The sequence below is a fragment of the Leuresthes tenuis genome, unplaced genomic scaffold (genome assembly GCF_036924035.1).
Source record: "Leuresthes tenuis unplaced genomic scaffold, fLeuTen1.0.hap1 SCAF_1, whole genome shotgun sequence".
Lineage (NCBI taxonomy): Eukaryota > Metazoa > Chordata > Actinopteri > Atheriniformes > Atherinopsidae > Leuresthes > Leuresthes tenuis.
Genome location: NW_027325355.1, coordinates 11332122 through 11347159, shown reverse-complemented (window position 1 = coordinate 11347159; position 15038 = coordinate 11332122). Strand labels below are relative to the sequence as shown.

The window sequence follows — 15038 nt, the reverse complement described above, 5'->3', positions numbered from 1 at the left end:
TGTCAGTCTTCAGATTTGAGAGGTTCAGGAGCTAATATTCATTATTTGTGTTTAAAGTCTCTGGATTACATGAATTAAACCTGGTGGTGGTAATACTTCTGGGTCTTTAATGGTTAGATGACAGGTTTGTAGATCTCTCTACCTCAGGGTAAAGAGTTGTTTTAGAGAGAAACTAAGGTTAACCTAAAACTGTGTTTCCCTGATAATTGTTGAGCTCAGTGGCTGCAGACCTCTGGGTTGTAAGTTGGAACAAATGGTTAGTGTCAAGAATGTCATGTATTACCACCACTGTTACTTTTATTCATTTAAACCACTGGTCATCAACCTTTTTCAGTCCAACCTCTACATGGTGTTTAATTGAACAACTTGGACAAGACTGTGCTTCCTTCTATCATTTAGAAATATTGTAGCACAAGTTCCTTTTCAGAATTTCATCATGACAAAAAATAATTAGTGAAAGAGCAAAAAGCAAGAGTTTACTGTTTAAAAACCTGAATGTGTGCAGAACACATCAGAGCACAATGCTGACAGCTGAGGGCATTTACAAACACACTCTCAGCATTCATGTTTGATCTGAGATATTGAGACCTGTGGCTCGGTCTATACACATCCAGTTAGAATATGTTGGTTAGCTTAGAGAAATCTTTTGTGTGAACTTCAAAAGGATCTAAGTCTTTATTCTTCTCTGTCATTGCAGAAACATATAGCCCACGAGGGATCCAGATGTCACTCCTGTAAGCACTGTGGGAAAGTTTTCAAAAGATCATCACATCTGAGGTATCATCAGAGGCTTCACACTGGAAAGAAACCATATAGCTGTGGTCAGTGTGGGGCAGCTTTCACTCAATCATCTAGTCTAAAGACACATCAACGTATTCACACTGGAGAGAAACCATATAGCTGTGGTCAGTGTGGAGCAGCTTTCACTCGATCATCTAGTCTAAAGACACATCAACGTATTCACACAGGAGAGAAAGCATACAGCTGTGTTCAGTGTGGAACAGCTTTCACGACATCTTCCGATCTTAAGAAACACCAACGTATTCACACAGGAGAGAAACCATACAGCTGTGGTCAGTGTGGAGCAGCTTTCACTACATCTTCCAATCTTAAGCAACACCAACCTGTTCACACAGGAGATAAACCATACAGCTGTGGTCAGTGTGGAGCAGCTTTCACTCAATCATCTAGTTTAAAGACACATCAACGTATTCACACAGGAGAGAAAACATATAGCTGTGGTCAGTGTGGGGCAGCTTTCACTCAATCATCTAGTCTAAAGAAACACCAACATATTCACACAGGAGAGAAACCATACAGCTGTGATCAGTGTGGAGCAGCTTTCACTCAATCATCTAGTCTAAAGAAACACCAACATATTCACACAGGAGAGAAACCATACAGCTGTATTCAGTGTGGAGCAGCTTTCACTACATCTTCCGATTTGAAGAAACACCAACGTATTCACACAGGAGAGAAAACATACAGCTGTGATCAGTGTGGAGCAGCTTTCACTCAATCATCTACTCTAAAGATACATCAACGTATTCACACAGGAGAGAAACCATACAGCTGTGGTCAGTGTGGAGCAGCTTTCACTACATCTTCCAGTCTTAAGCAACACCAACGTGTTCACACAGGAGAGAAAACATACTGCTGTGGTCAGTGTGGGACAGCTTTCGCTCAATTGTCTAGTCTAAAGAAACACCAACATATTCACACAGGAGAGAAACCATACAGCTGTTGTCAGTGTGGAGCAGCTTTCACTCAATCATCTAGTCTAAAGACACATCAACGTATTCACACAGGAGAGAAAGCATACGGCTGTGGTCAGTGTGGAGCAGGTTTCAATACATCTTCCAGTTTTAAGCAACACCAACGTGTTCACACAGGAGAGAAACCATACAGTTGTGATCAGTGTGGAGCAGCTTTCGCTCAATTATCTAGTCTAAAGAGACACCAACGTACTCACACAGGAGAGAAACCATACAGCTGTAGTCAGTGTGGAGCAGCTTTCACTACATCTTCCAATCTTAAGAGACACCAACGTATTCACACAGGAGAGAAACCTTATAGCTGTGGTCAGTGTGGAGCAGGTTTTGCTCAATTATCTAGTGTAAAGACACACCAACGTACTCACATTGCGGATAAATTATTGGTTTAAATCAACAATATATTTTACGGCAGATAAGAAAACATTCACCTGGGAGCAGCAACAGGAACTACCAATCAGAAGAATTTCCCTTGTTCACATGAAAAGTCTTCTTTGTGGATTACCACCTTCTCTTGTCAGGACTTTTGTTCTGAATGTTTTGTGGGTAGCACATGTTTGTAGAATCATTGGAAGTGCTTTATAATTTTTTGGGATTGTTTTAACTGTGGACAGATCTCCCACCGTTCAAGATAAATATGGCATCAGTTGTGAGTTAATAGACAGAACAATATGTGCCTTGAGGTGACATTGATTTAATTAAGCGCTATATGAATAAAACTGAATTGAATTGAATATGCAATCTGTTTGAAAGTAGATACATGTTTTATTCTATTATACTGAACATGTATGTTTTGTATAAAGTTAAAATTCACAAACATACCCACCAGCTGTGGGTATGTTTGTAAACATACATCTTTAGAAGCAATATATAATTTCAGTTTGATGTAAAGTCTAGCTTTACACTTGTTTGTATTTCATTGTTTTCATTGTTCTACAAGGTCAGATGTCAACATTTTTCATGCTTTTCATGTTCTTGCTACAGAGATATTTTTAAAAAAATGTGTGTTTGGTGCTAATCTTTCCCAAAGACTTAGACATTTTTAACGCAGTCTGAAAAAGGTTTGGAGTTGTTCCCTGTACTTTCCAGACAGCTGTTTGATTGTCATGACTAAAGCTGAAAGTTAAGGCTGTTCCAACACTAAAAGGGCACGAGGCTCAACTTCAAGCTGTGAAACTATGTCAAATGTCTCTGTTGGTGTCATGAAAATTCTCTCAAAATGAGGCTCAGAGTCGCTGGAGACAATTAATACCAAACATTTATTCTCACAGCAAGGAGTCTGCATGACATATCAAGAAGCTGACACAGAGTTGTCTGAGTTAAAATAAACAAAACAATGATACTATCGTTTTTTAGTTTCCAGTTAGTTTATTCTGTACATTTCTGTATATAACAGTGCTGAGCCTGAGTGAGATGGAGATTTCAATTTCCCAGAGGCAACCTCCCAAAGGGATTAATAAAGTCATCCATCCATCCAACGAGATCACTGGCCACACAAGGTTATGCGACATTCAGTCAAACAAGGATTAGATAAAAGTTGAAGTAAGATAGATAAGAGGACTCTCAGCACACAGTGTCTCTTGACCCTGCAGCATCTCACACGTGGTACTTGCTTTTTGTCATAGTATAACTTCATGATATTTTTTAACATTTCCTTACTGTTTATAATAGAAAAGAGGGTGTAAATTCACAGTAGATTCATATATACACATGCATTTTTTTTGTATATCTTCTACATCATTGTCATTGTTAAACAGTTTGTTATGTTGACCTCTGTTTGTTCTTGGCTCTCAGTCTCCATGAGAGATGTCCCAGGTCATTGTTGGCTTTGATCCTCACATTTATCTTTGTCCTGAGAAAGAAGAAATTCCAAAAAGTGAAACAGGGACTGCTTTTGGATTTGACACAGCTTATATCATGTCAACGTTCATTTGGGTCTGCCGTTTTTCATTTAGTTTCAGACTTGTTATTGGATTCAAATGTTGATGAGTTTCTGTGTCAGGCTCCAGTCCCCCTGAAACCATGTAAAGAAAGATGGAGAGTTTGTGGGACATTCATTCCACTTCGGTATTGAAATATTTTTGTTCCATTCAATGTAAAGTTATCCTGAGGATAACAGGCAGGATTTGAACCAGCTGTTGCACCACTGGCAAGTTATGGTCTCTGTTAAACTCACCAAGCCACCTTCCCACTTGAAGATGTTTTCGGAGTGCTTTTTAATTTGTATTTTTAGTGTTGGAGCTGAAACTTCACTGAGTCATAAGTTTTGATCCCAGAACATCTGACATTTAAAACATTCACCAAACAGTCTGAGCTATTCCACTGAACCCTTTGCTCTGACTGTTGCACAGGCAGCAGTTTCATAATGAATCAGTCGGGGTGTTGAAAGGAATGTTTCCATGACATCGAACTCAGAGCCGTCTCCATTAACCTCAACAGTAAATATCATCTTCCCCCGTCCACACTACCTCTGTGAAGAATGTTTGCTGCAATTCTTCATTCACCATCCTGTCTCCTGTGTTACTAAGAACAGCAAAGTAAAGTAAGTTACTAAGTAAAGTAAGTAAAAAGATCTGGTTTGTGTCCAATGAGTGTGATCCTGACCGCATCAAAACCAGTCAAACGTCTGCTTAGTTCAGGTTAAATTGAAGGTTTAGCCAGTGTTGTTATTTATTTAGTCATTTACAAATCCTCTGAAAAGTAGATCATACACCAAATGAAGTTTGATTTATTCAAGCCTGCTCTTTAAAGTACAGAGCGATGTCACCTCCCAAACCCAACCCTGTCCCTGGTTCTGAAGGAGAGGAGGATGTTAGCAACGACTACAGGCAATGTGAACTTGTCAAAAGTTTAAAACTGTATGTTTTTCCTTTGACTAAATATTAGGTCAAAGGTTAAGAAAATTGAGCATGCGCGGTCAAACGCAGTTTTAATTGCTATTAGCTTGCTGTGGTTTGACAGGGGAGCAAATAATTAACAACTGGCATGGAAAACTCATTTCGTGAGTTATTTTTTTACTACTTGAATCCATCTTCTCAGTATCTAGAAATACTATCAATCGTACAACTCGCATAACAATTGCCAAGATATATTTTTTGTGTTTAATGCAGCAGGACGATTGTATATCGCCCAGTTAGCAAGCTAGCATGCTAACGTGAAACTCTTTCTGACTTTATTGGCTAACTGCGCATGTCTTAATTTATGTAACAGTTGTCGTGAGTGGTGACGTTGGTGGAGTCTTACGTCTGTTATCTTTTATTTTTACTAAATTATTAAATATTGTACTACGCTGAATTTCACATCCAGCTCGGTTGTTGAGAGAAGGGGCAATTTCACTTTTTATAGACATAATATAAAAATATATATATTTGTCTGAACTAGAATTGAGTACCCTTCAGTTAATGATTTGTAAATACTTTAGCTACATTTAGCTATGACTTAATCACAACATTGTGTATTTAGTGTTTATTTTAGGACCCTGTTTTATGGCTCATTGTCTATTGGTTGAATCCTGCAGTTACCTCTGTTCTCCACCAGGGGCCGATAGAGCTCTATAAGTTGTTTTACAACCTAACAAACAGCTCAGTGACTTTCACTTGATCATTTTCATGTCTAATCTGTTCACAGATTATAAGTAAAACATGGTTTTAAGCCCCAGCTTTCACTCGGCATCAAGTCTGTTTGAGCCTCCTATTAGCTGGCTGGTAACGTAGTTGTGGGTGAAAGAGGTTACCAGTGTTAACAAACAACAAAGTTTACTCTACAAACCGGCAAACTGCCATTTGGTTGATATTTGGAAGCTAAGTTTGTCAACTGTTAATTATAACTGTTCCCAATGGAAAAGTGCTGAAGCTTTTAGTAAAGTCTGTGATTAGCATTTAGAATATTAGTGATGTCATGATGTTGTATCCAGCTGTGTGCCAGCCCACCTTACATCTGTTTGCTGTTCTGTTACTTTTCCTGCTCACATATACCTGTGTTTCCCAAATATATTAGGCAACCTATTCACAATACCAACATGATTTTTTGAACACCTTCTTTTCCTGCTCTTTTACCGGCAGATGTTACAGCTGACTTTACTGCAGCTTCTCCAGTGAGTAACCAAGAGAACAAGGAGCAGCTGACAAGGACACAAATGTGAGTGAGACAAAAAAATCACAAGCAGGTTATTATGTAATGATGTGTAATGTAAAGATAAATATAACTGTACACATAGATGTAGCAGTCAAATCCCATAATTTCATGTTTCTGGAGTCAGACACCAGTGCAGCCCATTAAAAATTAGATTCTGACTTTGTAACGTCCCTTTATGTCCCTCCAGTCTCTCTCCATGCTGAATATATAAACATACAGACAGTAAACAGTTTAGAAGGTGCAGCACTTAGCTGTGATTTCTGTGCAGAGTTATAACTGTTATGGCTCAGATGTTTGTTACACGGTTGAATCCTGCAGGTATTTCTGTTCTCCACTAGAAATGGACTGAGCTGATTTATTTATTTATTTATTTGTAGCACGAGTTTCTTGTTTACTTTGAATTCCAGCCTGACAAACAGATAAATGACTTATTTATTGATGCTTTACACATGTGAAGATAAACATTCACTTTAAAGGTTATTAGGAACACCTTGTAGTGGTTCTTAAGTGTGTTGTGTACTTTTCAGCAAATAAAACCAAAAATCCCATAAGTCACCCAGTGCAGTTCCCACCCCAGAACAATAGGTGGCAGTGTGAACATTATCACGCTCCATACTGAGTCAGTTTCATGGCGCCACAAACAAACAAAGAAAGAGGAAGCGCTAACTCTGTTAGCAGAAAAGAACCTGTGATCTGTGTGTTTTTATTCTTTTTTCTGGATGTCAGGTGTGTATTAAACAGTTTCCGGATGCTGTTTAAGTGAGATTTGGTTCACTTGAACTCCATGTTGGACCGTTGGTGGCTGCAGGGGGACAGATGGATGAAATAAGGGATAGCCTGTTGTGCACATAAACAGCACTGCATTATGGGAAATAAGAAGTATGTTTTTAAAATGTTAAATGTTACATTATTTCACTCTTTTTTTTTTTTTAACAAACCTGCTTCCTCTGTACATATATGTAGAATCCCAGCCTCTGTAACCTCTGGTGTAGTTAGCTTATAGACTGTTAGCACCGTCAGTGTGCTCAGTATGTGTGTGAGTGAGTCCCCCCTCAGTGAGCTGAACAACTCTTACTTACTTGGTAGGGGAGTTACAATGATTAAGAAGATGGTTCTCCCAAGGTGAGGCTCAGCCATTGCACTGAGGCTGTTCTGACCTTTGTGAATTCCCCAAATGTGGGAATCTCAACTGCTTAATTTCTGGTAGTGGGGGACTATGTTCGCATTCTCCCCTGAAAGACTTGTTCAAAGAAAAATATAAATTCTGAGAGCTTTAGGTAGAAACAGTTACACGGAACAGTTTTTCACATCAGTTTACATCGATTCAATCTTGATTATTTACTTGTTTTTTTTACTGAATTCAACTTGTTTTTACTTTTAATGGCATCAGATCACAACAAATATTAATTGTTGGGGAGACTGGAGCAGGGAAAAGCTCCAGTGGAAACAGCATCCTGGGAAGAGATGAATTCACTGCGGAGATCAGTCAGTCCTCAGGTAACACAGAAGCTCCACTCTGCTTTGGGATTTTAGCTTTTAACTGCAGAACTGTTCATATACAAGCTGAACCAGAGGAAAGTGGAGTTGAAAGATGAGACTATTGTGCGAATTAGTTGTTCACGTATGTTTTTAAAATGTGTGCAACTGTCGACAGTCGGCTTTATGACTTTATGTTTATGCATTTAGCTTTTATCCAAAGCAGCTTACAAATGAGGATATAACGATGCAGCTAACAGCAAAGCTAACAATAAGCTACATAGAAGGAACACCATTAGCCAGGCTCTGTCAGAGGTGACAGTGTAGAAATGGAGTGCAGGCATAGAGGGAAGCACAGGTTAAGTGGCAGATTAAATTTATACACCTGAACAGGGACTTGAACCCTGGATCCTCAAATTAGACGTCTGATGCTCTGCCGACTGAGCTGAAGCAGGGGAGCAATAGTCTGTATTTGAGGCGGAAGAAGAGGGAAAAGGGGGAAGGAGAAAAATGAAGGAAAAGAAGACGTTTTGAGAAAATGAGTGAGGGAAAAAAATGGAAGGAACTTGTAGTTATTTGTGTTTCTGCTGTCCATTTCAAGTAAAAGCACACAGTCTGGTGTATTCATTTGAGAAATCTAAGCTAACTTGACACTGCTGTAGAATAGGAGGCTCTCGATCCATAGGTTGCCGGTTCGGTTCCATCATTGGACATGAGACAAACTTTTACCAAGTGTTATCAAATGTAATTTTTACATTTCTGAATTGAGTACTGCAACAATGTAGTCGTCTTCTATGAATGAGTTGAAAAAAACTGAAGACACTCACTGACATGTAACAAATTTATTACTAATTTCACACACACACAAACACTCAGAAACACATGTGAAATTAAACCTGAAGCAATAAAAACAGGAATAAATTAAATTCAAAATAGAAAAAATAAAGATAAATAACAAATAAAGTAAAAGCAATAAATGAACAAATATAGAAAATAATTAAATTTAGGAAACATTACAACAAGAGCAACAAGAGTACAATAATAACAATAAAATAGAATGAATAAATAAATGATAAATACCAAAATAAAATACATAAATAAATAAACAGAAAATGTTTAAAGTTATTAATTTCTTTCTTTATTAAGTCATTTAGAACAAGAAACAATATAAAATTAATAAAAAGATAAACAAAACAAAATAAATACAATAAATTAACAAAAGAAACTAATTAGAACAATAAATTAAGACTTTTTTTCTTTTAAAACTATTTACATGCATATTAACATGTAAAGAATGATCTGAAACACTTTTTTTCTTCCCTCTTTCTCCTCATCTCCTGCATCCATTCTTCCAGAGACATTCTGTTATTTTTGGGACAGTATATATTCCCATAATACTGCCCATGACCATTTTCTTTTATGCGCGGCAGGTGGCACTGACGGCATTAGTTTTTTTCCACTGTGCGGGTGCACTTACGCTCTCCGGGTTGGCGGAGGTGAGGGCAGGGGACCAGACAGCACAATCTGTTTGTTTCCAGTTGGGATGACAAACACAACTGGCACAATGAAGGGGCTTAAAAGTACAGGAGCTGGAGGTGGTGGCTGACTGAACACCTGCCTCTGAGCTGCTGACTTCTGCTTATCCACTGCCTGTCCAGCTGTACTCTGGGGAGTCAGGCAGGTTGACCCCTTGCAGCAGAATGCTACTGTCCTGCCTCTTCAGCCTCTTATTGCGCCACTGAGTCAGTGTTGTTTGATTGCACTACTCTGCAGTTGTTTGATCAAGTGTTTCCCAGGATTTTAGGAGACTGTGGTGGGAGAGTCTCTGACCCTCGGGGGTTTTAATGTGTGTGTACGTTTTTAAGCCTGATGGATCACACTTAAGTGCATTTTGAGACCATGGATATAAATTGCTGTATATGAACATACGTTGATAAATAAGAACTTACAAAGGCATATCAGAAGTATTTTAAATTTAATTCAGAATAAAACAATACCAAAAACTAACTCAGTTGCTGAAGTTTATTAGGGAGGTCTGATTTCACCTAAAAATGAAGATAACTGCAATTAATCAAAAGGAATGAAAGCAGGAGGTGCCTTTGGAACACACATTTTGTACCCTAGTCTGGTTATGTATCCAGTTCCCTGTAAATGGATTAAATATTAGGCACACCACTCAGAAACTCTGGTCATGGCATTTTGCCTTACTCGATTCATTGTGGAGAAGTCTCTCTCACAGTTTACCCTGGAAACTGGGTTGACCAGCGCAACTGCTGCCAAGTGGCTCAGCAGGGGGTAGATTTGTCCCCATTCATCACACTCACTTGCCAGGAGAGTCACAACTTCAGATTGGTTCTTGTCCTAGAAAAAATATTTTAGAGAGATGTTGATTATTTATATTGCACAAGTTTTGCCTTGATCTTGAATTGAATAATTAAGTTATTTAAAGTTGGAGATACATCAAAAAAGTGTTTATTTAAATCAGGAGGGGAGAACATACATTAAAAAGCCGGTGCACCCGGTGGAAAGCGACCGACGCCGCAGGCCGTGGAGAAGCCATTCCACAGCGTGGGTGGAGCCCGTAGAAATATACCGTTTTTTCACGACCATACGGCGCACCGTACTAAAAGGCGCAGTCTCAGTGGTGTGCCGTTACTGTGTTTTTAACACACATAAGGCGCACCTAATTATAGGGCGTGAGTTTTATATACAATCCACACAAGCATACAAGTTTTTGTATTTAAAAATAGATCGGGAGCAAAACTGAGTTTGTTTGTGCTTTATTTAAAACACGGTTGAACAAGCAAGTGTGCGTCATAACTCAAACCCATCGAAGTCTTCATCTTCTGTTTCTGCATTGAACAGCTGTGCTAAATCTCCATCAAACATGCCAGGTTCACTGTCTTCACTGTAAAAGCCGTGTGGCTCCTCGGAAATGATGCCGGCTTTTGCGAAAGCTTGAACAACAGTGCTAGCAGACACGTTAGCCCAAGCATCTACAATCCACTCACAAGCTGTGGCGTAACTTGCCCGGCGTTGCCTTCCACCCTTAGTGAAACTATGGTCTCCATCAGTCATCCATTGCTCCCACGCCGCTCGCAGTCTGACTTTGAACGGCCGATTCACACCAATGTCCAGCGGTTGGAGTTCCTTTGTCAGGCCTCCCGGAATGATAGCAAGCTCAGAGTTCGTTTGCTTAACTTGTGTTTTCACATCGGCTGTGAGATGGGCACGCATAGAGTCACAGATCAACAGCGATGGCGATGCGTGGAAAAAACCACCTGGTCTTCTTACATACACCTCCCGCAGCCACTCTTTCATCATTTCCTCATCCATCCAGCCCTTTTCATTTGCCTTACTGATAACTCCAGCTGGAAACTTCTCTTTAGGCAAAGTCTTTCTCTTAAAAATCAACATAGGCGGCAGTTTCTGTCCATTAGCATGGCAGCCTAGCACAACAGTAAAAGAAGACTTCTCGTACCCCGTTGTGCGTATCGCTACCGCGCTGGTCCCAGTCTTCTCCACAGTGTGACTCACCGTGATGTCGAAAGTCCATATCCATCATCCATATTAGTGATGTGGCTGGGCTGGATGTGTTTATCGGTGATATGTTTAAAGCAGTAGGAGCGGAAGCTGGCCAGCTTTTCATTATAATCCGCTGGAAGTTTCTGCGCTACTGTAGTCCTGGTCCGGATGGAAAAATGGCACCGTTTCATGAAACGAAAGCACCAAGACGGACCTCCTTGGAAATGTTCGATTTTCATTTCTTCTGCTAGCGTTGCCGCTTTAAGTCGAATGGTGACCGTCGAAACGCTTCTCCCACTCGTTCTTTGCTCGATGATCCACTGCTCGAGTCTTTCCTCCAACTCGGGCCACCTCGCCTTATTTCCACGGAAACTCAGCTGCGTCTTCTTCACCTGTCGGAGCTCGTTTTCCAGCTTCCTCCACTTGCGAACCATCGATCCGTTGATCTTAAATTCTCTCGCGGCTGCTCGATTCCCATGTTCCTCCGCGTAGTTGATGGCCTTCAGTTTAAACGCACACCCCTGTACTTTTATATACCGGTACAATCAACGTTCTCTACTATGTCCGCCTTACAACAACACTCCTGCGCAGGAGTGAGACACTGTCTGACAGGGCGCACTGCACTATAAGGCGCGCTGCACATTTTGAAGAAAATCTAAAACTTTTATGTGCGCCTTATGGTCGTGAAAATACGGTACAGTCCCTGTGTTTTAATTCCCAGCTCGGAAACTCTCGAAAACTGCTGAGTTGGTGACACACAAGCCACGGTAACCTCATGTCATAAGTTAGGAAATCAGTCAGTGGGTCTGGATCAAAAGGAGCTGACAGCACTGGGTAGAGGGATGAGATAAATGGGGAGAAATAGCAGGAAATCAGCACCATGGAGGGCAGAAAGTTCGACTCGGTTTGATGAGATCAACAACATAGCCCACTGCTCCATTATCCAACTTGATGGCTTACTCTCTGCATGGGACTATTGCCCAAAAAAGAAGTTACACTTACCTCAGAGTCAGACCCCCGCTCCGCAGTCCCGCTCCAGTGTCGTTGGAATCTGGGTCGCGCCAAATGCGTCAAGAAAAAAGTGACGTCTATGAGCGGGACGGGTGCAGTAATGAGCGCGCATTCTTCCTCTCGCTTGGTTACGGGCGGTAAGAAAGTACAGCTGTGGAATGGTCTGATAGACTGACAGATCTTTTTTTATTGTTATTGTTTTTCTCTTTCTCTCTCTCTCTCTAAACTTGTCTTCAGTCCAATCTCCCGTCCTGAGCGAGCCTGAGCGACTGTGGAAAGGAACGACTCCCTTTTAACAGGAAGAAACCTCTGGCAGGACCAGACTCAGGAAGGGTGGCCACCCGCCTCAACCAGCTGGGGTTTGACTACTCAAAAGCCTGCACACCCAGGCCATTTTCTCTCAAACATGGTAGAGACACTACTTTCCAAAAGAATGATTAAAATGGACTTTTTGATGATTAACATCAACTAAAAAATGATAATGGATAAATCTATCTATTATTTGTCTGTTGGAATTCTCAACAGTAGGCACGGCAACAGTTTCCGTAGTGTAGCGGTTATCACGTTCGCCTCACACGCGGAAGGTCTTTGCTTGCTCCAACTCTGTTTATTTCATTCTTGTGTGTAGATGTATGACTGCACGTTACTGATGGCAACATCAACATATTCATAATTATGGATAGGAGGGAGCCTCATCTGCTATTCTTGACATGCTGGAAAGAAAACAGCAAATGTTCTGCATCGTACAAAAGCGGATCCCGCCCTGCGTCCTATGAGCTGTCCCCAGGCACCACTCTGGAGCTCTGTGAGAATGCATTTCCAGCAGATAATCTCTGTCATAAAGTCATTTTTTGGACGTTTTCAAGAGATTCTCCAATGCTGAGGTGTGAAACGGACTTTGGTGAACCACCAGCTGCTCAGCGAAAATGGCACCCTCCCTGTCAAGGAATCGAACCCCATTCCTCCGCGTGACAGGCGGATTCTAACCTTTGACCAGCGAAGATACAGAATGTGTTGCTTAACTGTCGTGCCCATATTAAGAATACAAGCTGTAAGAGCACCGCTGAAAAATTTAACCTTTATGTTGTCAAGCATTTGCATGACTAAGAGCGTAGTTTGCCTGTGGAAGGGGTTCCATGGTGTAAAGGTCAGCACTCTGGACTTTGAGACCAGTGATCCGAGTTCAAATCTCGGTGGAACCTTCAGGTGTGCTGTCATGTTTGTGTTCTGGAAAGAAGATGAGTGGACAAGGTTAGTCAGTTATCCAGTCACACCAGAGTGTGTGATTGACCAATTCCAAAGAGAGGGCTTAAATTGGTTAATGTTGAAAAAGTGGAACATTCAGCTGAGAGGTTCTGTGCTATTTGCCTTCTCACCTCTGGGTGTCACTAATTGAATCTATTTGGTTTCTTCTTGCATATTCATTTGCAATGCATATATTTTTCCATGCTCTCCATTTGGAATTTGGACACAGAAGCCAAAGGAGAAGGAAACAGGAAAAACAATCACATGGTAACAATCAGCAACAAGGAGAACTACTCAAAAGCCTGCACAATTAACCCGGTGCCCACCCATGGGCCAACCAATCATCCAATCAAGGAGCAGCAATTTCTGCCGGCCGGGATCTGAGCGCCAACTCCATGCGGTGCGCACAAGTTGGTACTGATTTAGGAAAAAGAGGATTGTACAATTTTACTCCTTGGTATGGATACTCTTTCAAAAACGTCCAAAAAATAAAATATGTGGTTGATAAAACTGTGTGACTCAGTCCTTCAACACAAAAGGCAGGCAAAGGAAAATCAGCTGTCCTCTCCATCTAATCATAGGAGCAAGGCAGTAACTACCATAGAGGACACCGAGGTCGTGTCCTCTGTATTTTAAATTTTTTTTTTGTTGCTGAAATTGTGGTGATTTTATATTTGAAGAGCCAAGAGTAGCGCTGTTTAATAAAACAGTGGCTCAGTTTGGGCAGACGTGCTGCGCGTCATCGACAACATGCACTGTCGCTATGGTAACTACCACACAAGTCGGACTTTGATGTTGTTACCGTTAGTGAGTCAGTCAGTCTCACCAGTCACTGAAAGAGGAGCACATCAAGCTAAACATGTAGGTGGAGAGCAGTTTAAGTGGTAGATGACTGTGAGAAAAAATGCATTTTAATGTGGAGATATTTTTATTGCAGCCCAGCGTCCTACTCGGATAGCAAGGAAACATGAATCAAAGTTTAATTTGTATATATTATCCCTCTGTCCCGGGACAGTTCATTCCTTTTTATTCCTAATCCATGACTTGATGAAATTCATTCTCCAGTTTTACATTGTAACTCATTTGCAAATCATTTAGGATGAGGCTGATGTTCTCTGATAACAAACTAAACAAATAAACCTAAAAGTCATTATGTTGTTTTTGTTCCTTTAAGACTCTGAAAATGGCCAGATTTAAATAATGGAATTAAATAAATTTCCAGGGGAGCCCCGAACCCGACTAGAAGTTCTGACTCATGACCTCAGTATTTTTTGGGCCTCTGCATCTAAAACCTCACTCAGGCAAAAGAATCAAAGTGTCATCAGCAACATTTACTAACACTTCCACCAGTAAAAGTATTTATTCTGCAGAGCAGCTCTCAGCGTTTGCTGTTAGATATAAAGTTGCCTGTTTGACAGTTTAAAGTGGCGGCACGTGCACTTTTTCTACCATCCAAGTACTAACCAGGCCCGCCCCTGCTTAGCTTCCTAGATCGGACGAGATCGGGCGTGTTCAGGGTGGTATGGCCGTAAGCGAGAGAATCAGTCACAAATCAGCTTTTTATAGATGCTGAAACAACATCTATCACTGTGTTCTGACTTCTAAAATATAATGTAACTGTTTAAAAATGAGCAATTTGTGATGATTTCATCTAACTAAGCAGCCTCAGTCTCTCTGTGTGACGCTGAACACAAAACTACACACAGGGAACAGAAGAGGTCGACAGACACTAAGTTATCTGAGAGTCTCACTTTCAGCTGCAGAGAACCAACACGAGAGAGAAGAACATGTGCAGGATCAACATCAGCCTCTCAAGCCAATTAGGTGAAAAACTAAAAGAAACATATGGTTCAAGCAGCTATATAATAGATATTT

General features: G+C 40.7%; 1 protein-coding gene and 1 non-coding gene across 2 annotated transcripts in view; both read left to right on the top strand.

Annotated features, from left to right (window-relative positions):
* The first annotated feature begins 621 nt into the window (after nt 1-621).
* The window catches only part of LOC140296621 (uncharacterized), a 581862-nt gene continuing 567445 nt past the window's right edge, over nt 622-15038 (top strand). Inside the window, exons 1-3 of the mRNA XM_072379734.1 lie at nt 622-627; nt 698-1577; nt 1644-2096. Of these exons, the coding sequence (XP_072235835.1) occupies nt 622-627; nt 698-1577; nt 1644-2096 (1339 nt within the window). The remainder of the gene's footprint in view (nt 628-697; nt 1578-1643; nt 2097-15038) is intronic.
* Nucleotides 6978-7141, top strand: LOC140297505 (U1 spliceosomal RNA). Its single transcript, XR_011913234.1, has one exon. It is a non-coding gene; the product is annotated as a U1 spliceosomal RNA (small nuclear RNA).